Genomic DNA, 23,437 nt, shown 5'->3' with positions numbered 1-23,437 from the left:
GACTATGTCAGCTGTTCTTGTGGCTACTACCTTCAAGGTAACCTGGATGGTCAGACTTAGACACTTGACCCTCACCCCACACTTTTCCTCATTTGAGACCCCATACAACCTAGACAAGTTGGGCAACATCTCTGCTCTCTCAGACCCGGCCTCTACTTCCAGATATACTTGCCATCTGCTCTTGGGAGACATCTAAGTGGAGGAGGTGACACCTCCAAGACCTACACTAAGCCTCTCCAAGCCTTTGATTCCTTCTTCCGTGACTCACTTGGGGAAGCAGGGATAGCTCTCCCACTGGTCTCTCCTATCTCACCTGCCCCAGATTCAGAGGTTACATCCTTGGTGACATTGGCCAGAAATTCAATGCCCCCACTGGTCTCTTCATAGTTGGTGACCTCCTCAGGCTCTGAAAGTTCCAAATCTGGGTAACAGAGGGAGAAATATTTTGGGCAAGGATGACTCAAGTTCTTTTTGGCTGGTGGCACCTCCCACCCCCCACACACACATAATACACACAGGCAGTTTTTCACAGCACCCGACCAGCCCAGTGTCCAAGTGGCTGGGGCCAGCTGCGCAAAGACCTAAGCCACTCCTATGGTGTTTCCTTTTGTGACCCCCAACCATACTTGGTCTTTGGGAAGGTCTATTGGATAGCAGAGGCTGGGACCTTAAGGCCTACAATGAAAAGGATGGAGAAAGGCTGTGTGTGTGTGTGTGTGTGTGTGTGTGTGTGTGTGTGCGCGCGCGCACGCGCGCGCGCGCGCGCGCGCGCGCACAGGTGTATTGAGTGCCCACAGAGGCCAGAAGAGGGTATTAGATTCCCTGGAGTTGGAGTCCCAGGTGGCTTAAGCTGCCTTATGTGGGTGCTAGGAACTGAATTTGGTTCCTCTGGAAGAACAGCAACCACTTTTAACCACTGAGATGTCTCTCCATTCCACAGGGGGAGTGCTTCTCTATGGTATAGCAACAAGAGGGTTAGAGAAGAGCACTAAGAGTGCCTGGCCTAGTGGCACCACCCCCAACAAGGGATGCATGGAGGCCCAGTGTCAGAATCCCTGAATACAGCCATGGTAGAGTCCGGAGTCCCTTCTGAGTCAAGCACATGCAGAGAAACAGGTCTTACCTTTCTCCTTGATGACGAAGTTGTGTGCCAGGTTCTCCATGGGAAGTTTCCCATTAGGAATGCTGCTATTCCTCTGTGGACAAGTATGAGCTCTTACAGACACACCGACACCCAGACCTCTAACCTGCTGAGACTTCATTTTCTGTCCTAGACCTCAAGGGTCTCTGCTCTGGTGAAAGGCTGTTCACCTGATAGCTTGTCTGGCCAGCAGGACCACAGAGAGTTTCTTGACCCTTCCCAGTATTTAGAAGTCCACCCAACAACCACTGACCCCACCGGCCCCACCTTCCCTCACCCGCTTCTGTGCACGCTCCCTCTTGTACAGCTTGGCTGCCTTCTTGTTCTGGTTGATGCCTAGCTTGGCTGACTTGAAGGACTCCAGGCGCTTCCTCATGGTCCTGTGGAAGATTTCCTTGTCCTGTTTTTCATCCTCGTTGGGTGTTAGCTCATGCCGACTATAGAGATGCTTGTACTGTGGGAGCAACTGGCAGTTAGCTGGGCCTGTATGGCCCAGGTGGCTCACAAAGCTTCCAGCTCAGCCCTTGTAGACCCCTTGTCTGAGAAGGAGGCAGACATTGCTCTAGACGTGGGGCTAAGTTCCACCAGCCACGGCACATGAAGGGACGACCAAAGCTTACTCTATGGGATAGGAGGGCAGGCTCTGGGTGGCTCATCCCCTGGTACCCACCTCCTGCCGAGGCTTGTACAGGTACTGCTGCAGTGTGTGGTGGGTGACCATGTCCTCAGTGTCACGAATGCTCCTCCGCCTCTGCTCCAAGGACTGCATATCCAGGCATACAGTGCTGACATTCTCCCTCCTACATGGACCAACATTGAGCCCAGGGGGATAGCTACACAGAGGTCTTCTGCCCTGCCTAGATACCTGGTAGTCCCTTCCCACACTGCTCAAATGGTCTCCCAGGGTGCCTTCTAGACTTCTGTATGAGGTTGAACCCCACTATCACCAGTCCACAGCCCAGCTATGAGTCTGAGGCCCACAGCCTCTCCTAAGCACTAGAATGCTAGAACAGCCACCATCATAAGAAGTGGTCGTCAGCTGCCCAGGGGCAGAGGGTATGAAATGCTGGACCAAGTCAGGCATCTGGTACTATCCCTTCCTGCCCTCCTCTTCTCTAATACCAGTGCACCACAAACAGTCCTGATGATTGCTGAGTAAAGTTGTGCTTCCACAGGTGGGGATGCAGGCATCTTTCTGCACCCTTCTACACCAGTCTACTCACACTCTCCTGACTCAATTGCCTCAACACCTGCAGAAGGTGCTAGTAGGCTGAAGAGTCAGGAGAGAGACGCTTTTAAGGAGTACCCTTTCCAAGAGAAGTTTATGAACTGGTCACATACAAGAGATAGGAGACAGATGCCTCCACAGTAGATGGGCGGGGTGTGCTGAAGTCCACATTGACCATATTGTCCGTACTTGGGGAGCGGATGAAGGCCAGGGACCCACGGCGCTCTCCCTACAAGAAGGATATAGACTCATCAGTACTCAGGGATAACCCTTGGACAGCACCTGCCACAGAGAAGTCAAAAGATCTTGTGACCAAGCTCAGGGGCCTGTTGGCTCTGGGAGGCAGAGATGGAGCCCCGAGATGGACCCTGTCCAAAACCAAGGGACACCTTACAGCCCAGCCAGAGCCAAGATACAAGGTAGGAGCTGGGATTAGGTCCAAGTAGAGATCATCAAAGCATCACTTGAGAGGATCAGAGCTAAGAGTTGAGCAGAAAAAAACAGTAGGTAGAAACAGAATCTCTTAAAGGACACTGACAAGTCTAGGGTATACCACCCCCACTTGAAGGTTGGGGGGAGATAGTTTTTGTCCCCACCAGAGCCACCAATCCACATGCCTTTGTTTGGATGCAAGTCAAAACCACACAGAACAGAGCAGGTCAAGAAGCAAAATTACCAGAGGACAGAAAAGCTGTTTCCTTCTAGGGTCTGAATCAGCAAAGTGAGAAGCTACTGAGGGTCACAGACAACAATACACTGTGGCCTCAGGTAGAGTCCCCAGGGGACAGCTGTGCCAGGGTTAGAAGGGTGATGACCTATCAGCTGTGTTCCTCCCTTAACTGTCAACACATCATTGTATTTGACAGTCTGTGAGGCGCTCCCTTAGGAGCCCTTCAAAGAGGATGGGATTGTGTGGATAGTCTGGTGACAGCAAACACTTGGTACTTGTCTTGGACTGCCTACACCAGGGTATTTGGCTTATCACTGGTATGGGCTAGGACTTTTTGGTCTTTTTCTTCCAAATCCACTGTTTTTTGTATTCTTTTTTGCCACTCATCCTCCTTAGGTGTGGGCAGTCATCTCTCCTATGTCATCGATGATGCCAGGCACCCCTCACCCCAAGGGTAGGGATATCAGGAAGGAAGTCAGGTGACCCTTAGGGCAGAGACTTAGAGCTGAAATATTGCTGGGGTTCCTGGACAAATGGTCAAGGGTGGGGGAAAAGAATCTCCGGGTGGGGATGGACTGGTATAGACAAACCATCCATGTAGGATTTGGAGCCATCTCTCCCAACAGTGACGGAAGTGCTGGTACAAAGCTCAAGACATTCTGGCTGTTGCAGTGGGGAACAGGTGAGGCTCAGGGCTCTGACTAGTGTGAAGTCAGAGCTAAAGATCCTCTCAGAGACAGAGAAAGTGACAAGTGAATGCTGCCAGAGACCTCAACCCACCCTTTCATTCTTATCCTCCATCCTTGTCATTGTGCCAAGGTCACCCAGGGTCATAAAAGGTTGGAATTCTTTATAAATCCTGTCAAAGAGAGGAGGCATCTCAGATTGAGCACCACGATATTACTTGGGTGGCAATGGCCATGGAGTCATGTGGTGTCTGGTTGGACCTATGTCTATCTATAAAGGATGCCATGGGGCCCAGAGAGGGGTGGGTGGGTCATGAATGCACTAGCTATAAGATAGTCACATGCATGTCATTGGAGGAGTTAATATGAATGTGTATGTGTGTGTCTGTGTTGTTATCTATGCATACACATGTGTTCATAAGTCCACATATATGTGTGTACATATGTATGGATGGATGGATAAGTGCACCTGTACCTGGGTATATGTATGTTCACATATGTATATGTGAGCATTCCTATAGATTTGAGTGTGCATGTATCAGCCATGTGTATACATTTGTGTATGCTCATGTAGGGCTGCTCCTTAAGGTTGGCAGCCAGTAGGAAGTATCTACCAACTTGTTGCTGAGTACAACATATATGTGTGAGTAGATAGAGGACCTGGACCCATTACTCTCTATTTCCCAAGCTTTTCCATTCTCTTCAGGGAAAATACAGGCATTCAGACTCCTATAGAGCCTAGTCACCATGTCAGTTCTACCAAAACTACAGTATCCAGATGGTCACTGTGCCTATGCCTCTGGTTCCTGAGTGACAGGGAACTCTGACATGCCCTATTCCCAGAATACAACTCCAAACCTCACATGGGCTTTTGCAGTGAGCCATCCAAGCATAGAGCACAAGGGTCACTCACCACTGCCCTCTGCCCATGTCCTAGACCACATGTATTGTCTTACATTAGCCCTCAACTTTAGCAAAGGGACAAATAGGGTATTCAAATACCTCAGCCACATAGCTAATAGCGTCCTTCAAATTCAGCTCGTGGAAAACATTCAGAATCCGATCTCGAGATTTTTGAGCCGATCTTCTCATGAGGACTTTGCTGAGGAACTTCCTATCAAAATTGGACCACCTGGGGGAAAAAAGATCACATCAGCACTGGGAGTCTGGGGCAGCCTACCCCACATGGACTAGAACAAGGTCAGAACAGGCAAATGTCTGCCAGAGCTAAGCCCAACATAGGACCAGTCTTTTTCTCCTGGGTTTAACTTATTGTAACAACTTGAAAGTGAGTTTTAACGTGAAAGGTCTCAGGCCACCTCAGATCTCACCCTTTGCTTTCTCCCATTTGACAGTGGCTGGCAGTGGAACTATATGCCATTTTTGAGTGATCAGATTTCCAAGTGGCTACCTGACCCTCCTTGGTGCTGTGAGGACAAGACTAAGATTAAGACACCAGCAGCCATAGTTCTAATTCCTGAGACATTGCTGTCTAGGGTGCATTATTCAAGTTAACTCTGCAACCTCATATGGACTTTAATTATCTCAAAACAGGTATTAACAAGTGTTAATTTGATTTATTTTCCTGATTTTTAATTCCTACATTATTTAAATTTAGCATTAATTGGTCAGTAGAAGGGTATCTTTCTACTGGGAGGATCATTGGGAATAAGATTCAGGTCCCTAGATTGGTGGCTGCTCTGTCCTCTCAGCTAGTATTAACTTTGTTTTTCACCTGCTTGCACCCGGGAATCTAGTGCACACTTAAGCCCTTGACCTGGGAATGGAGGACACATGACAAGGTGTCCATGCATTGTACTCTGTTCACTCTCCCCAACATATATACTTCAGGGTCAGCCTACAACCCAGACATTTTGTCTCTGACTCTTCTGAATGGAGAGGTCCTCCAGAAATGCTGTTTTGTGGTTCTTGAATTATGGTAACACAACTGATGTGGCTTCCAGTGTTTTTTTGTGGCCTTGTCTGCATGTGTGGGGCCCAGAGTTCTATGTTTGAGGGGTCACTGCTAGGAGAAGGAAGGTTACAGCTTATTACTACTTACTTGTCTCTGAGATAATTGTGTCCAATTTGTCCTGAGATGTCCTCAATGGCAGAGAGGATGTGGTCAAAAGCCTTTCAGAGGAAAGAAACTTAATTGACTATCCATCCTCACCCTCAGCCTATCCCACACTGTGCCTCCCCAGGCTGTACTCTTCTACCCTCTTCTTACCCGACCATGTAGCTTCTCATTGAGCTTCGGCTCACGCTGTTCACTCCTCTTCACCTTCAGCCACTGCACCAGGGGCTTAATAGTCAGGCCCTGAAAGACAACCTAATTCAGGTGCCAGGTAGGATCCCCATACCCAGCAGGGCCCTCTAAGCCCAAACCAGACAGACATCAGATCTCTTCTCCCACTGTAGATAGTACAGGGACCCATGAATCCATTGGCACTGCCCTATAAAAAGATGTCCCAAAGCCCCTGTGCTGTGGATATCCATATGGATGTCAGAACCTCCAGCTGTCACTTTGGCCAGCCAGTGTAGTAGGTGCTTGCTAGTGCCTGACCAACCAGCAGTCAGGAAGTAACTAGGTCTGTTCTCTTAAGTCCTGGATGGGAAGTAACACTTTTAGGACAAATGATGTTATGTCCCCTGTGGGGCCACATGAAAACCTACAAAATGCTCCTAATTACTAAAATTACAGAAACCAATTAAAGTGTGGAATCTAGAAACCCTCAACCTACAGGGTTGAGGTAGGGACAGTTGCTCTTAGGTAGGATCAAGGTTTGAACAACCTGAGGCAGTGCCCTGGGCAAGCTGAGCCACACCTGAAAGATGACTGTGAAGAAGACCACAATGAGAGTGGTGCTAACAAACAGATTTTTCTCCTTGACTTTTTTCTCATCCAGAAGCACCACCAAGGCATAGGCCACTGCCCCACGCAGGCCACCATAGGACATGACCACCTGGTCAATGGTCTCTAGCTGCACCATGCGGTAACGATTCAGGATCCAGGTCTGCAGAACAACACCTGTAGCGAGAGGTCACTCAGCTCCATGGCTGCTTTCCCCAAGGCCACACCTCAGGGTTCCCTAAAGCCTTTTGACCCTTTGCCCCTTGGCTGACTATGAAGGCTGGGCAGTAGGTCTCTCCCCAAGGGCACTACTGGCCAGGCCCTCTGTAGGATGAGGCAACAGTGCTGCTCTCATCCCAGCTTCTCTCTCCCATTCCTTGATCCTGTCCCTTGGTGCCTCATCGGTCCCCATGCTGCACCTTGAAAAATCTTGGCCTTTATAGAGATCAGTGGTTGGACTTGCTACTGAGCTGCCCTGGGGCCCTCAAATCTATGACCTAAACTAAGGGAGCCTAGACACTCCCAAGAGTGCCCCTAACCCTCACCAATGGCTCGGTATACAGAAATGAAGACCAGCGTCAGCAACACAAAAGCCGTGTTCCATGTCCAAATGAGGGGGTCCACAGCTGAGATGCCCAGGAACATGAAGATAATGGTCTCTGCTCCACTGGCCAGCATCTTCATGGTGTAGCGCACAGTGGTGGCCGACTGCTCTGAGATATTGGCCTTCACGTACTTCTGACAGCAGATGCCACAAAAGGTGATGCTGGAGAAGGGGCAGTGTGAGGTTTCCCTGTCTCTATTCAGGCAGGCTGATGCCTCAGACCAGATGATTCCAGGCCCAGCTCCTGCCATCCCTACTTCCTCTGGTGGCATTACTGACCTCTGCATCTACAGCAGCAGATGTAATCTACAATGAACAGTCCTGTGTTGTGGGAACCCTGCTCTTCCTGAGGATCAATGCCCTGATCCCAGGTGCTCCCATGCTCTAAGAGTAGATGTGGAGTTTCAATGAAGAAACAGCCGTCAAGCCTGTGGGCCTGTTGGTAGCTGACTGGTAACCAGGTCATACTAGCCTTTGGAGAAGCTTGGGGCCAACTTTGGTGTCAGGAGGCTCCTGCCTGAGTGTGAGGCTGCATGCCAGTAGAGGCTCTGATAGGGTTTCTGGACAGCTCATTCTTGAATCACAAGCCACAGCACACACCTACCTGTCCTCTCAGTAGGCACCTGTCTAGCCAAGGACAATTCTGAGGACTTATAGACTTCTTATTTTAAAAAAAAATTAGAGCTGGGCAGTGGTGGCACATGCCTTTAATTCTAGCAAACGGGAGGCAGAGGCAGGCAGATCTCTGTGAGTTTAAGGCCAAACTGGTCTACAGAGCTAGTTCCAGGACAGCCAAGGCTACACAAAGAATCCCTGTCTCAAAAAACAAACGAAAATTAGATTTACTTCTTTGCCCCTGCCAATGAATTTCTACCTAACTATGAAAGCCATAGAAGCTACACAATGGGCTTACAGTTCATGCTCCAAGAAGAGGACAGCAGGCAGGTACCAGGTACATTCCCACAGCCCCTTCACCAGAATGATGGCAAGGAGCACAATATACCCTCTGGCACCTTCTGCCAGAGTCTGAATGCAGGGGATCTCTGGCACATCACCAGCTCGAAAGCCACCTACCCAACCCAGCCAACAGCAGGAGGTTATTCCTGGAGGGAGACTTACGCCAGGATGGCTGACAAGGACAGCATCTCGGAGGTCAGATAAGACAGGTAGGAAATGACAAAGACGAAGCCAGGCTCGATGATACGCACATGCTTGGTGAAGCGAGTCACCAAGGACAGCAGGAAGGCGAAGATAACACCCACCAGAGTGCCCCCTAGGCTCACCACGAAGAAGGACACTGTGAGAGAAAGGAATGAATGGTCCTTTGTGACTGGTGATGTCAGTAAAAGTGACCAGGCTGGCTGATCATTCCTCATGGAGGCTCCAAGTAACTGCTTACAGAAATGCTGAAAGTTTAGGAAATGAGGCAATATTGCTCTCAATGAGAGTGTCTGGTCTCCAAGTTTAGTGCAGGAGACAGAGGAGAGAGGCATGGTACACAGAAAACGGGACTCCATGAAAGGGAGCATTGCCTTGTTGTCTCTGCAGGCTTGGGTCAGGAGCAAGGTCTGAACCCTGTGTCCTTATACACTGTCCATCTGTCCTTGCTTAGAAAGACCTGTATTGACCATCCACATCCCTTCTCAGAATAACACACAGAACACCGCCACCACCACCACCACCACCACCCCCTCCCCCGCAGAACCTTCATCCAGTAATGTTTATGTGGTGTTCTAGGAAAGAAACCCAGCCTGGTAAGTAACCAGAATAAATCCTAGAGACCCCAGGATAGCAGAAGCCCTAGGGATTCTATTCTAGAGAGGAGGCAAGCCTCTGCACTCTTGGACCACTAGATCTGAGACAGGCTAGGCAGGAACCCTCCCAATACATACCTATGCCTTTCACACAATCCACGCCAGTCACCTTGTCACCACCCAGCGTCACAAAAGACTCAAAAACATTGTACAAGACCTAAGGGTACAGAAGACAGGAACACATCTGGTCAGCCCTGCATCCACACTGACCCCTCCCTGTCCAGTGCCCCCTCTTTTCTGGATTTAGGCCCCAGAATTGACACCAGAAACTGAAAAAAAAAAAACACTTGTAAAGCCAGCAGAAAGTGACAATGGTCAACAGAGGAGTGAGCAAGTGGGATGTGCAGACAAGTAGGTGTCCCAGATCCAAGGAAACAGGCCCAATCTCTGACTCTTGTTCTATGCTCTTGTAGACTCTTGTTCTATGCTCAATGTTCAAGGAATATTGAGGCAGCTGCGCAGAGTGTTTAGCCATGATGGGCACTGAGTCCTGAGCAAGCCATCTGTGGGGCTGAACTTCCTTATGAGGATGAAGGTAGGAAAGGCATGAAACATGAGTGCAGGAGGTAACCCTTGGTCCACAGGAAGCCTTGGGGCCACTGTGGCTCAAGAAGGCTAAGAGCTATTTTCTGAATTTCAGACTAGGTATCAGATGGGCCCTAAGAGTCTCTGGCACACACAGAAATCTGATACAATGCACACTGCAGTTCTTCTGTATCCAAGGGAGCATAAGACATGGGGAATTTCTTAGGGACCACAGGCACTTTCAGATGGCAGAAGAAACCAAACACACTTCCTCAGGTGTCAGCTAAGTGCTTGGGCCCATTCTTAACCAGTTAATCCCTCATCCCCTCCCACAGACCTGTAGTCCATCTGGGGGCAGGTTTTGAAGTTTCCATAGGACTGCAGGAAACAGCAGCTATGCTCATGTTTCATGAACCTGCTTCTTGTTGCCAGGGTGAACACAATCTCATCTTTGTGGAGACCTTATGCTAACTCCACTGCAGGGTTCTGAGAAACCCCAGAAGTCATCAGGGGAATCTTGACTCGCTGAAGGAGATGAATGTGTTTCCTCCACTTACATGTTGAGTCCTGACCACAAGACCTCAGAATGCAGCTGTCTGATAATAAGTCTTCAGAGAGGTAGCTAAGGTTAAGTGAGATCAATAGAGTAGATCTTGGTGTATAAGAAGACTTCAGGACACACACACACACAGAAGATGACCATGTGAGGACACAGAAAAGATACCATCTGTAGGCCAAAAAAAGAGGCTTCCAGAGCCAGCTGCCATTCTTGTTTCTCAGCCTCCAGCCTTCAGCACAGAGACAATAAATTCTCACTGTGTGAGCCCCAGGCTTCTGTGATATTTTGTTATGGTGGGCTCAGCAGATTAATGCAATTCCTGTAAGAGTTTGTTGTTTGTTTATTGGTCTGTTTCTTAGGAGCAGTAGCAAGCGTAGGTCCAAAATTATAGACCACTGGGGGACATGGATATGGGGATTTCAACTGGGCAGCATTACCTCCAAAGGCATGAAATGGGTGGGCCTAAGATTGTAAAAGAGAGAAATTGGATGAATCTGAGTTAGGGAGACAGATAAAGGCCAGAGCCTATTCCCCCCAACTCATACCCCCAGGCCGCTGTGCCAGGGGACAGATGAAGGAAACACCCTGCAGGATGCTGGACATCCCTGGGTTGCAAACATGGCTGTAAAGGGAGACCATGTATAGATAATGAACCTCTATCTAGCTTATCTATCTGAGGCATATTGGCAATGCCCACTTGTCAAGTGAAGTGTTCTACAACTACCCCAGGGACCCCCACCATCACTCACCACAGTCACTGCATCATTCAGCAGTGACTCTCCAAAAACAATTATGAAAAGAACTTCATTGACATGGACTTCCTCAAACACAGCCAGCACAGCCACAGGGTCCACAGCAGCAATGAGGCTACCAAAAAGCAGGAAATCCAGGAGTCCAATCTTCAGCTCACCTGCAAGAGATGTGGACCATGGGACAAGGGCTAGACACTTGGCTCCCTTTGTCCAAATCCCACATCTATCAGGTCCCTAGGAGATCAGAGACATCAGGATTAAAAGCTAGACACAACTCTTCCCAGGGCTACCCAGTGACAAAGAGAATCTCAGAGACTAGAGCTCGCAGCCAGACACCCCAGAATGTGTAAAGCTACAAGTTCCCCATGAAGTGCTTCACTCTCTTTTTTGAGCTGGGGAAGAACTTGCCATCCTTTGGACAAAGGAATGAACCTTGGGAAGTAAGTACCCCCAGATATCTAGTGTGCCCCAGAAAAAGAGTAGAAGTCAAAGAACAGAGTGGTCTCTGTAGTGACTTGAGCCCCATATGTCTGTGATTAATAAATTATGCTGCCTCTAACTAAGACCAGAGTCTTCCTGAGTTTCCATTCAGAAAAGGACCACACACTCAACTGCCACGCTATATATGCCCCGCCCAGCTTTCCAGAGCAAACCAGCTTCTGGTCCAGCCTTGAAATGCCTTAACAGAACCAGCCTCTTGTTCTAGAATCTTGACAGAACCAGAATACACTCCAAAAACAAGCTGGATCCCAGCAGATGTACAGTCCACTGAACCAGGACTGCCCCCCCCAACTTGGAAAGTGCGCCCACATTTGCCTTAGGCCTAGAACTGATGACCTGCAGGATAGCTGGCCTAGCCTGACTCTCCCAGTAAGGGTGAGTGAACCCTGGCCTTGAGCTGCTGACTTCAGGGACTCACCACTGCCTAGGCAATCCTGGGTAAACCATCAGCCAGAGTCACAGAGAAAAGGGAGCTCATGGGACAAGTACGATCTTTCTGGTCTGCTTTGACCAGCAAGGTTCCAAAGGTGGACACAGGATGCCAGCCTGTGTCTATCATGGGAGAGTCTGCAGGCAGTGATACACAACAATAATGGTTATTAAAAGACACTGTGGTGTAACAATTCTTCATGGCTATGGCATGGTAGGAAAATGGGCCTGGGTGTCCCCAGAGATTAAAATACTCTAGATTTGGGCAAATGTAAGCACATTTGCCAAGTCTCAGCTAGCTTAAAGACCTGTGCTTACACCATAAGTCAGTTTGTTAGCGGATTCTCCATGCACCCTAAAAACAGCTCCAGGAACATCACATGCTGGGATCTTATGGGTGACAAGGCTGTAAAGTGAGGACCAGCATGACCCTTGAAGGGTTATGGGTATTAGATTCCAGAAGTCCCCACTCTGTATCCCAAGGCGTCTCTCCAGGGCCAGAGGGAGACAGCCATCTTAGATGTGTCCCATTGCCTTATGGCATCACCAGTATGACCAGTAGTACCAACTCCAGAGCAGGATGCCTAGAGTCTTATTAGCCAGGCAGGTCCTTACCATTGTGGTCTCTAATGATACTGGACAGCAGGGACCCCAGGAACTCCCTAAAATGATAAGGTCCCAAGCAATTGATAGTTCCTGGGTTTACTGTTCCCTGTTTCTCCTTGGTCTCTAGGATTTCAAGGGTCTCATTCACTCAGTGAATGTGCCAAAGGGAAAGTCCTGACTCTGAGTCCTCCTGTGAACACCTACTCATGTCTGCTCAGACATCACCTGCTGTCTCCCAGCTAGACAAAGATTTAGCACAGAGGGTGGGGTGTTCCTGGGAGGTAACCAAGGCTAAGTGAAGTAATCACTAGCAGATTTGAGCAGAAACAGCACCAAACCACTCAAGACTTTGGCATGCTCAACTCTGTAATTCACTCATGAGTCTAGGAGCAGTCCACTTTCATCTCTTTCTCCCATGGGGGTTGAACAGCTGGCTCACACCACTCTGCCAACTATGTCAGGAGCAAGAGAGAATAGCTACCTATGCACACTTACCCATCCTGCTGGTCTGTGCGGTCACAAATCTGTTCTGAACACGACACAAAAGCCTTAGCTTGCAGATGTTCCAAGGAAGCTACTTATAGACTGAACCTTCTTACAAATACCAGGCTATTTACTTAAGTAGTCCCCAAAGACACTGCCTGTCACCCTTAGCCCCAACCCTTCTATGTCTGTGATCTACACCTTTACTTTGGCTCACCCAGGGGACAATATATAGACTTACCCATTAGGCCACTGAGGAAGACACCATAGAGGGACAATCCTGTGGTGGCTGCATTCCATATGGTGCCAATGACAGCATATAGCAGAATGGTGCCCAGGTTACCAAAGAAGAGTCGATTGGGCATGAAGTATCCAGCATCCAACACAATGGGGGGTAGCAGGTAGAAGAAGAAGAGCGTGGGTGTGAGTGTGAAGGAGGCAATGTGGTCAGCTGCCCAGACGATGCCACCCAGCACCAGGCCCAGAACGATGAGCAGAGCGCTCTCAGGGACGACACTGGTGACCTTGTGGGACAGATGAAAGACTGTGGGAAGGAAAGAGGATCAGGGAGATCAGGGCCTATACGGGACTACAGTGGCAAAGTGAAGATCTGGAGACAAGGTTCCCCAGAGGAATGGGAGGAGTCACAACAGAAGCCACCCCCCACCCCCACCCCCACCCGTGTGCACCCATGAGATCAGGGTAGTCACTGGTTTCTTGTAAGCTTGAATATCAAGAAGCCAACTAGTTTCCGCCTGGGGTTTTGATGACACTTCCTGCAGAAGTTGCTATCAATGGTTCTCAATCTGTGTGTCACAACCCCCCAAACCATTGGAAAACACAGATATCTATATTACAGTTCATAGCAGTCTCAAAATTATAGTTATGAGGTAGCAACAACAATAATTTCATGGTTGGGGGTCACTACAACATGAGGAACTGTATTAAAGGCTCACAGCCTTAGGAAGGCTGGGGACCACTGTATTAGATGGATCTCTTCTTGGGTACCTGGGATAATGTAAAGCTCTTCTGTCTCCCCAGCTACCCACAGCTGATGGGGGATGAGAGAGCATTGTTGATGATGACTTGGTCCTTCTGGAGATGAATTGTTCCTGCCCACAGCTGGCACACATAGACAGAGCCAAGGCCAAGAGCTGGATAGAGCTCAGCCACACCAAACTAGTGTCTCTACCTTATGGAATCTCCATTTCATCCAAGGGTAACAAAGTATGTGTACCGGATGACAGAACCTCCCACCCCATGACAGACTCCACAGGTGGAAGCTACATAGCAATTGAGAGGAAGTGACCTAAGTTGGACAGATAGACTGCCCTTGCCTCCAAGGTAGGTGCCCTCTTTCCCAATTTGACCTGGCTGTTCCTGAGATTAAACCCATTCCATTGCAGTCCCCTTTAGGAAACTCATGCTCCTCATGTCCCCCATGACACCTCTGGGATCACAGCATTTAGGAGTAGTAGATCCTACAGCAAGGGTCTCCAGAACCCCAGGTAGAAACTAGTTGGCTTCCTGATACTCAAGCTTGACCCCTGTCAATCCCCTCAGGCCCTCAGTCTCCTCAGCTATCATGAATCCTGCTAGAGCTTGACAGGTGCTCAGCTCCACCCTGTAAAGAAGCACAGCCATTTAGCCATGGGTCTTGTGTCTGATTTGGACTCAAAAGAAAGGTGATCTAATTTCTCCTGTGCTAAGCCTGGTTTTAACACAATTGAATGCTGATAGACATGGCTTCCCCCTTTGGCTTAAGTAATGTTTTGTACAATCAAATTCATTCACCAAGGTTGTTATGTTGATGATATGTCCGAAATCTTAAAAAAAAAAGGTGTGTGTTCCCCCCAGACTCCCACTTCCCACCCCCACCTCCATTCATCCAAAATCCCCCTTGATCCAGGGTGGTATGGTAATCAACCAGGTCTCAGAAAAAGCATCTCTTGGTGGGGCTGATGATGGTGGGGCCTAGAGGATGGTTTTGGACCCGCCCTTCTCGACTGGACAGCCTTGACAGGGCTCCCTGGCTGGTTTCTTCACAATAATTGCAAGGTTTGCAGGGATTAGCAGGGCCCCTCCACCCACGGGGTGGAGGCTGCTACTGTCCTTAACCATGACAGCCCTGAACTACATACAAATGGTGCATAAGCCTGGAGAGAAGCAAATGTCAGATCAGGTTGTCACTTCAATGTCAACCTGCTAGCCTGTCACCAGAAATCACCAACGTAACAGAGACCCTGTCACATCATTGGTTACCACCTGTAGTCACCAGTCCAGACTCTGAGTTTTGGGGAGGGTCAGGTTTTAGCTGGCACAGACACATGGGTTGTACTTTGGGGGTTGGAAGGACTTCCTGCCTGTGCCCCAAAGTTGTGTTCCCTAGGTGCACATTTTCAATTTGAATCAAGTTTCTCTTCTCTTCTCTGAAAGCTTTCATTAATATCAGGTGGAGTTAGCTATGGGGCCCATCCTGTAATACGAAAGGCTTGGCAAGGCCACAAACATGATATAATTTCCAGACCATCTTAGGTGCCTGGGACAAGTATATCAGAGAAGGTACCAGCTCAGAATGAGGGAAGCTGCTGAGAGGGAGGTTGCCAGGGAGATTTCTTGATTCCTTGGTCCCCGTCCAAGATTATCCAGCCTTTTGAGGTACCAGGGCCATTGGCAGGAAAATATCTGGAGGGTCTGATATTTCTGGGGTTTATAGACTCATGCTCTCTCATTGGGTGCTGTCTCTATTCCAGGGAGAGGCCAGAATGTGGATAAGAAGATCCACATGTGCTGCCCACAGAGAGCTCAGGGCAAGTATATGCGGCATCACCAACTGCACACAGAAAGCTTGTATCCTCATTCTGGACTCTATGGCCATGGGCCAGGGCAGCCCAAGAATCTCAGCAAATTTTGACACCCAACTTGGGAACCCCCCAGACTCAACAGATCCTGAGCCATCCTAGGGCTCTGCATTCTTAGACCCAAAGGAGTTGTGCTGAAGGGTTCTTGTGGACATTGGGATGAGACTGTGATGCCATGAACCCATGCATTGGCATTCCACCTCCCTGAGACAAGATAAGGTTCCCACTTCCTATTCTGTCTGGTAATATAAAAGATGGGCTCTGGGTCCAAAGGCTGTGTTCAGAAATGTCTCCAACCACTGTTTCCTCAAAGATTGGCAGCAGCTGCTCCATGACCATAGCTTCCCATGTGTTCTAGTTGTGGTTCAGCTTCTTTCTCAAGGGAGGAAGCCATGCCTTACTTTGGCTCTGTCCTCCAATCCCACAGGACTCATGTGCCAGGCTTACAGGAAGCTGTGTAGAAGCCACAGAGGCCATGTGCATGCCCTGCCTTTCTTCACACCCTGGGCTGGCTCCAGTTTGGCGGGGGCGGGGGGGGGGGTGTCACATTTCTGCCATGCCCTACTCAGAGTCTCAGTCTGAAAGCTGGTGCCCTGTGTCCTTTGGATCACTAAAGTGTGAGTCTCTCTGATGAAGGGCCATGAAAAAGGACCAGAAAACCTCCGAGCTCTGACCACACCCAAGCTGTGAGGCTGCCTTCTGCTCAGGACTTTGGTCTTTTCCTACACCCTCTCTCTATAGATAGAACACAATTATCTCACCTCTGTGGAGTTCCCTTTGACAGTGGAGACTAGGGAAGGTACCAGAGCCATTCTTATCTCTAGAACAACAAGGCAAGTCTGCCCTTTAGACACTAGCAGCTAATCCCTTCTGTGTGGTTACTGGTGACTGTAAGGTCTCAACAAGTGGAGTATAGGTACATGGAAGACAGGTTGGCTTCAGATCAGCTGCTTCTCTTCAGAAGTAAGCCCTGAAAAATCACAGGAAAATGACAACCTCTTCATTTCTCTGAACATCCATCTATGTATGGTGTAGATGGAATGAAGACCACCTCTGCCCTTTGCCATTTCTGTGACAGAAGGGCCAACTTGGAATACTTCCACAAATGAAATAAGCCAGAAGAATGAAGGACTATATGTTCTTAGGTCCGAAGTGCCTCCTGGAAGACTGCTGCTGCCCCTGCCTACCTCATAGTCCAATATCTCATTGAAGACTGAACCCCGCTTTCTTTTACAATTTTTGGGTACTGGCCATATTTTCATGTTTAAGATACTTTTATTCTTGTCTGTGAGCTGTTATTTACAGAATTTGATAGCTTATTCATTGGGGTGTTAATCCTTTTCATAAACTGAGCTGTAGAATCCTGATCCCTTCCTTGACTGCTCACAGCTATCCTTTAAAGCATGCCAATGTAGGCCTGATGTGTCCTGGCCCTAGCAGGGTTTGCTTTGATGTATTCTGGGTAATCTGTTCCTTGAACCTCAAGTGGACATTGCTCCTGGTGCTCCAGGAAGGGCTCAGGCCAGTCTACTCTGCTTATTTTATTTTTAAAACCACAAGTTTTCTGTAAAAGACACATTTCATCCTTAAGAATGAACTGAAGGGGCTGGAGAGATTAAGAGGGGCTCAGAGGTTAAGAACACTGGTTGCTCTTCCAGAGGTTCCAAGTTCAATTCTCAGCAACCACATGGTGGCTCTTCTGTCATGAAGGTGTACATAATAAATAAATAAATAAATAAATAAACCTTTAAAACAATGGCCCAAGGACAGATCTTAACATGAATGTCCCCATTTTCAGCCTGTGGTTTTTGTTTTTCCTTTTTCCAGGGGGTTTCCTGAACTCCAGAGAAGGTGGCTGGCTCCATGCCCTTTGATAGTGCCCCATGAGCTGGAGTGAAGTTACCAACAGTATTCCTGTAGTGGTTTGAAATGGAGCATCAGGCATCCACACTGGGCTATTCCAGGTTTCCTTCTCTGTGTGCTGTCCCTCTGGTCATCTTAATTTCACTGAAGTCTCAAGTCTTTCACCTTGTAGTTTTGTGAGCTGAACCGTCTCTCTCTGCTTCCTGCTATGCTTATTCATTTCTTGGGCCTAATCTTGGTGGGCTCATGCACCATTCTCAAAGCTCTGGAAATCATGTCCAGGTTATCATGTCTAGCAATGCACTCTAGGTTCTGGAATCTATACTCTGACCCTGTATCTCTGGTGAATCTGGGGTTTTGTTTGTCTTCCCTGGGTCTGGACACTTTCCTGGTTCATGGTGTCACTAGTTGCCCCTGAGCAATCTCTGTGCATTGTGTTCCTGCCTGACTTGAACAGTTTTCCTACTGACCTGAGCCACCTTTTCTGGGACCTGTGTATTCTTCGCTGGGTGACTCCTTTACTCCTCATTTTTCTGTAGCCAATTTTGCCATGACCACAGGGAGAAAAATCTCAGAGCCCTGTCTCTGGGCCTCAGTGGCTCTGGGCTGGCAATTGATCATCTGCTCTAGGCTGGGTTCATCCTCACTCAGTGGTGGAATAACTGGTGGTTGGAGCCCATAGGGCCCACTTGGCACAGCCTAGAGCAGCCTAGTCTGTGCTGGCTCTTGTGTGTCCCAATGACTGCCTCCTAAACAGCAATCTGCATTGTAATTAGTTACTTAAGCCAAAGGTTCAATTGGCTTTAAGTAGCAATTTGCTGGTAGCCCAGCAGTGACAGGCACAATTGGCATTCTAGAAATTAGTAAGCCAGCTGCTGCAGACCAATCCTACAGTAAGTAGTACCTGCTTCCTGTTGCTGTAAAGGCTGAAGATCTTTAGGTGGCCACACAGGTTTGATGTGTGGCAGGAAACACTGACATACAGGAATGGCCCAAGCATGAGTTATAGTGAGCCTGGACCAGCTTCTTCCAAAGTACTGGGTGCATTTCTGCTGTGGTCTGTTACTTTAGGTGTGACATATAGGTTGCAGGTTGCTGTGGTGAAATGTACACTATACACCAGGCCTTTCTTCCTTTGCCCATATCACAGATGTGTATGTCATCTGATGAACCGCCCCCCATCTGAGAAGTACATGTTGCTGCCCCTGTATTGTGGCATTTGAGGAAGAAAGACAGGAGGAGGATCTGGTGGAGCCTAAGGAGGAGGTGTCAGTGGCTCCTCAGTGGTCTTCGTCTGTGTAAGATTGGTCCTTAAGTTGTCTGGAAGCTCACCCTTGGAGACATGGAGATGCTATGCAGCATGGGAGGAGAATTTCTTCCCCATAGGGGAGAGCCAGACACCCCCTCAGCCCATCCACCTGCACAGGACAGGACTGAGACATGAAGATTAGGTTTGTAGTGTGGCCTTCCACATTGAAGTTCTCAAGTCCACTAGGCTATTAGGGGGAGTGTGGCTTATAGGCTATGAGAGCTGCGCTGAGCTTTACATCCTAAACATGCCCAAAGATGATGAGATAAAAACTTGGCTCCCAGAATGGTGCTGTTGTAGGGCTTGTAGAAGGTAGAGCTAGGAAGAAGCCTATGTTGTTGGGAATGTAGTCTTGAGGAAGTTTATGACAGCTTTCTCTCCTTTGTTTTTTTTTTTCTTTTTAAAGATTTGTTTTATTTTCATTTATGTGTATGTGTGTAACTGCATGTGATTTTATGTGAGCCATGTAGAGGCCAGAGGGCACCAAATGCCCTAGAACTGGTTATAGGAGTTTGCAAGTCACCTGATATGGGTACTGGGAATGGAATTTGAGTCCTCTACAAGAGCAGTAAGTACTGTTAACCCCTAAGCCATTTCTCAAGCCCCTCTCCTTCGTTTCTTTATGTCCATAGTCATGCGGTTAGAAGTTTTGCTTGACCATATAACATGATCCTGTCAAGATGTGTTGCCACGGTTCAAGAGCAATAAGCCAGCCATGGCCTGGAACCTCCAGAGACATGAACCTAAATAAGTCATTTATCCTGATAAGTGGATCATCTCAGGCATTTGTTATAGTGATGAAAAGCTGACCAGAACAGCAACAGAGGATGTCTGAGACCTTAACACAGAAAGAATCAACACCCTGCTGCATTTACTGTCCCAGGGGCAGATAATGGTCCAGAACCTATTGGAATGTTTTCTGCTGGGTTTTGGCTCAGTTGTGTAACTGCCAAAGCCAAAACTAAAGCAATTTTCATGGAAACAAGAGCCAATAACAGCAGGAAACAGGGAGAGGGTCTCTTTAGAGAACAAATAAAATATCCTAAGAACAAGGAAACCAGAGAAGACAGAGTTGGGCCCCAATCAAACGAGTCAGCTAAGAATACTCCACTGGGAAGGTGGAAAAGATGGCCATCCAAGCCCACAAGTAACTTATTGCTGAGGTTCAGAGTCACAGTTAATTAAGCACAAAATGGCACAGCCATCTGATGGTGACAACAGACAGCAAATGCTTTAGTTATAATTACAAACTCTTTGACTGAAGTGAAAAGCCTACGCATTCATAAACAGACACTTTGGGACTAGGCACCAGAAAGAGCAGACACCTCTAGGAGAGACACCAGCTGACGCTGACCCCCTCACACCTTGGCAATGCAGCTAGGGACAAGCCTTGGTCAGGCCCACAGGCAGCCCCACTGCCAAGGATCTTTCAAGGTGACAGGCAGATTTAGCTGAGTCCTTGCAAATGCAGCAGCACAGTAAATCCCTTGGTTTTACTTTAACAGGTACAAGCCTTAGAGAATTAAACTCTGCCTAACAGAGCAACTGGACCGAGCAGTGAAACCTGCCCAGAGGAAAGAAGGGGAAGCGCCTGACGCAAGGGCCCCCTCCTTGTGCTGCAGAGCAGGCCAGGGTCAGACATGAGCTCATACATACATGTGCAGTTTCTTGTGCTCACATGGATACCCAGAGACAAACACATAGATGGCACAGGCACACTCCCACAATAGACACCACCGAAAAGGGCCAGCATCTGGAAAGCCAATTCCAGACCAGCTGCCTCACCCACACACAGAAGACCCTGATTTTCTGACCTCAATATTACTTCTGTTCTCAGCTGTGCCCTTGGGGCACCTTGCAAGAATTTCAGTAAGTGTGTCAGGTATAGCTCCAGGGCAGAAGGTAAAGATATTTATAGTCCTCCTGGAGTCTTGCCAATTCCTCCTCCTGCATCCCACTAGGCAAGTACCTGGAAGTTCACACTGGTCAGGGTGGACTGGGTTTCTCCTGTCCTAGGCAGGGAGCTCCTCTACGAGCCAGGCCTTCTTGGGGCCTGAGCAATTTAGAGAACAACCTTCTGAGGTCTAGCCCTGCTCCTTACAAAACACTGTTCATTTACAAGACCTGGGAAAACACTGTTAATTTCTAAATTTGAAAAATTGTTGATATCTTTCCAGAAAAGCACTGGCTGCTTCTACGCTAAGCCATGGTAAGCAACAGAAGCAAGGTTCTCCTGCAGCACCACAGGCCTGTGCTGAGACGGCTCCAAAGCCCTTTATGTGTTTGTGGGTTCTCCTCGCTGGCTATCAACTATGTAAGTTAATATTTTGGCTTATGTTATATCCTCATCACCGCACAGCCCTATTTTACATCTACTGAAACTACTATTGTGTGGGAAGTTGCTCCGATAGGCTGGAGTGCAGCTTCCTAAGGACCCTACTTCCCCATGACCTAAGCTAACTCAAAATTCTGCTCCAAGTTGAAAACTCAAGGACTGCTCACCTTCTGAGGATCACTATCCAAGATTTGGGTAGAGTGTTGACTCGAACAGAAAGCAGTTCATCAGAGCCTGGAGTTGAGAGTCAGGCGCAAGCACTGGTAAGAGACCCAGAGCATGGCCATAGAGCCTCATCCTGTGCTCACCCCATTGCCTGAGGGTACGCCCTACCGACATGGCAGGCATCTACCATGTGGCAGTTGTTTCTAATGGTATTGAGCACAAACATGTGCCTTAACGGCATCAGGTAACTGCTTATTAAATGTACAGAGTGGGAACAGCATGGGCCTGCAGTGTAGTCAGAAGCCAGCCAGAAATCAGCACTGTTCCTCCTCTCCAAAGTGTCTTCCCAGAGCCACCACACCACAGCCTACTTTGAGATCACTCTACTCCTGTAATCCACCACTTACAAAAGATGGTGGGTTTCCAGGCTTACTTTACTTAAAACTTGAGAGAAGGATTTTAATAATCACATCTAATGATTGGGTTCTGGAGACACTTCTGTTGTTCCAATTCACCCACAAATAACAGTTTCAAACTCTGAAAGAAATATACAAACAACAGGCTAAAACTGGAGGGACATTCAAACCTAAGAAAGGAACAGCCTGGAGGCTTCCACACCACCCTCAATCCTCCTAAGCACGGGTCCCACCACAGCTGAGCAGCCAGATGAGCCTACTGGCTAGAAAGCCAGGAGACAAAGAGCCAAGCAGCAAATAAAAAGAGAGCAGAAAATCTCAGGAAGGAAAGAGCCAGAGACAGGAACCCCATATTCTCTGAGAAATCCTAATGGCCAGCCAGTTCCTGTAATTTCCTATGAATCACACAGGAGTGTGGTGGGTCTCGTGCTGTCAACCAGAATAAATGTCAGTCACAATACAAACAGGCAGTACTTAGAGTTTCAGTCCACACAAAGGTCAGTTGCCAGGTAAGACCATCACCTCAAAAAGCAGTTATCTCCAGAGGTATATAGTAGTACAGAATCTGCAGGGTATAAGTCACACTGTCTTGTACACAATTAAAAATTACTAGACAGCCGGGCGGTGGTGGCACACACCTTTAATCCCAGCACTCTGGAGGCAGAGGCAGGCGGATCTCATGAGTTCGAGACAAGCCTGGTCTACAAGAGCTAGTTCCAGGACAGCCTCCAAAGCCACAGAGAAACCCTGTCTCAAACCCCCCCCAAAAAAATTACTAGACATATGAAGAAGTAGGAAAATAAGACTAGCCATAAAACAAATGATGAGGACCTCACAGTGATGCAGATACTATAACTGTCAAATAAGGAGTTTAGAACAGGTTTAAAAACAGTTAAAATTTTTTGAAGAAAATGCAATTATTTGAAAAAAAAAAAAGACTAATCTGGGAATTGGAGTAGGACATAAGTTAGCAGTTTTTCTTTGAAAGAGAATTAGTAATACCACAAGATTTCTGGGATATACAATTGATTAGCTCTGCCGAATACTGCTGTATTATATGCAAACAAAAGGGCAAGGCTATGAATATTTGTTCTAATAAAACTTTATTTAGATAAATAGGTGGCTGTTCCATGGACCACGATTTCTTGACCCCTAAAATATGTTATAAAAACATTCAAATGGAAATTCTGGAGTTGAAGAATTCAATATCTGAAATAACAATGTAGACTGACTTCACAACATAGAAACATACAAAAGTTAGCAATTTGAAGGCAAGCCAGTAGAAATGGCACAATCTGAGGTAAAAAGAGAAAACACATTTTTTTTTGTTAATTAGGAAGATGCCATGATCTGCAGGGCCATATCAAAAGGTCTAATGCATATGTGTAGTAGGGACTCTAGAAAGAGGGAAAAAGCAAGCAGTGAAAGAATTTTGAAAAAAAAATAGTAGCAGAAAATGGCCCCAACTTGGTAGAAGGCATGCTTGTGGAGTTGAGAAATTCTGCCAACTTCAAACAGGGTGAATTTTTAAAAATTTCACTCTATAGGACCATCATCTAGTTAAAAAACAAAACTGAGAAAAAATCACAAATACATACAACTGCTTCTTTTTGTTTTTATCCCATCGAAGGACAGG

At 47.8% G+C, this 23,437-nt stretch overlaps 1 protein-coding gene across 1 annotated transcript in view; it reads right to left on the bottom strand.

The window, feature by feature from the left end:
* Positions 1 to 23,437, bottom strand: part of Slc9a3 (solute carrier family 9 member A3) — a 41,760-nt gene that overhangs the window by 337 nt on the left and 17,986 nt on the right. Inside the window, exons 2-15 of the mRNA XM_027400166.2 lie at positions 13,094 to 13,396; positions 10,831 to 10,991; positions 9,076 to 9,154; positions 8,303 to 8,480; positions 7,125 to 7,345; positions 6,554 to 6,756; positions 5,956 to 6,045; positions 5,788 to 5,858; positions 4,728 to 4,857; positions 2,483 to 2,598; positions 1,812 to 1,941; positions 1,419 to 1,595; positions 1,124 to 1,196; positions 314 to 421 (exon numbers count right to left, since the gene is read on the bottom strand). Of these exons, the coding sequence (XP_027255967.1) occupies positions 314 to 421; positions 1,124 to 1,196; positions 1,419 to 1,595; positions 1,812 to 1,941; positions 2,483 to 2,598; positions 4,728 to 4,857; positions 5,788 to 5,858; positions 5,956 to 6,045; positions 6,554 to 6,756; positions 7,125 to 7,345; positions 8,303 to 8,480; positions 9,076 to 9,154; positions 10,831 to 10,991; positions 13,094 to 13,396 (2,040 nt within the window). The remainder of the gene's footprint in view (positions 1 to 313; positions 422 to 1,123; positions 1,197 to 1,418; positions 1,596 to 1,811; positions 1,942 to 2,482; positions 2,599 to 4,727; positions 4,858 to 5,787; positions 5,859 to 5,955; positions 6,046 to 6,553; positions 6,757 to 7,124; positions 7,346 to 8,302; positions 8,481 to 9,075; positions 9,155 to 10,830; positions 10,992 to 13,093; positions 13,397 to 23,437) is intronic.

This window comes from Cricetulus griseus, chromosome 2 (genome assembly GCF_003668045.3).
Source record: "Cricetulus griseus strain 17A/GY chromosome 2, alternate assembly CriGri-PICRH-1.0, whole genome shotgun sequence".
NCBI classification, from domain to species: Eukaryota; Metazoa; Chordata; class Mammalia; order Rodentia; family Cricetidae; genus Cricetulus; species Cricetulus griseus.
The sequence above is the reverse complement of the archived record's forward strand: the minus strand, read 5'-3'. Positions and strand labels throughout refer to the sequence as shown.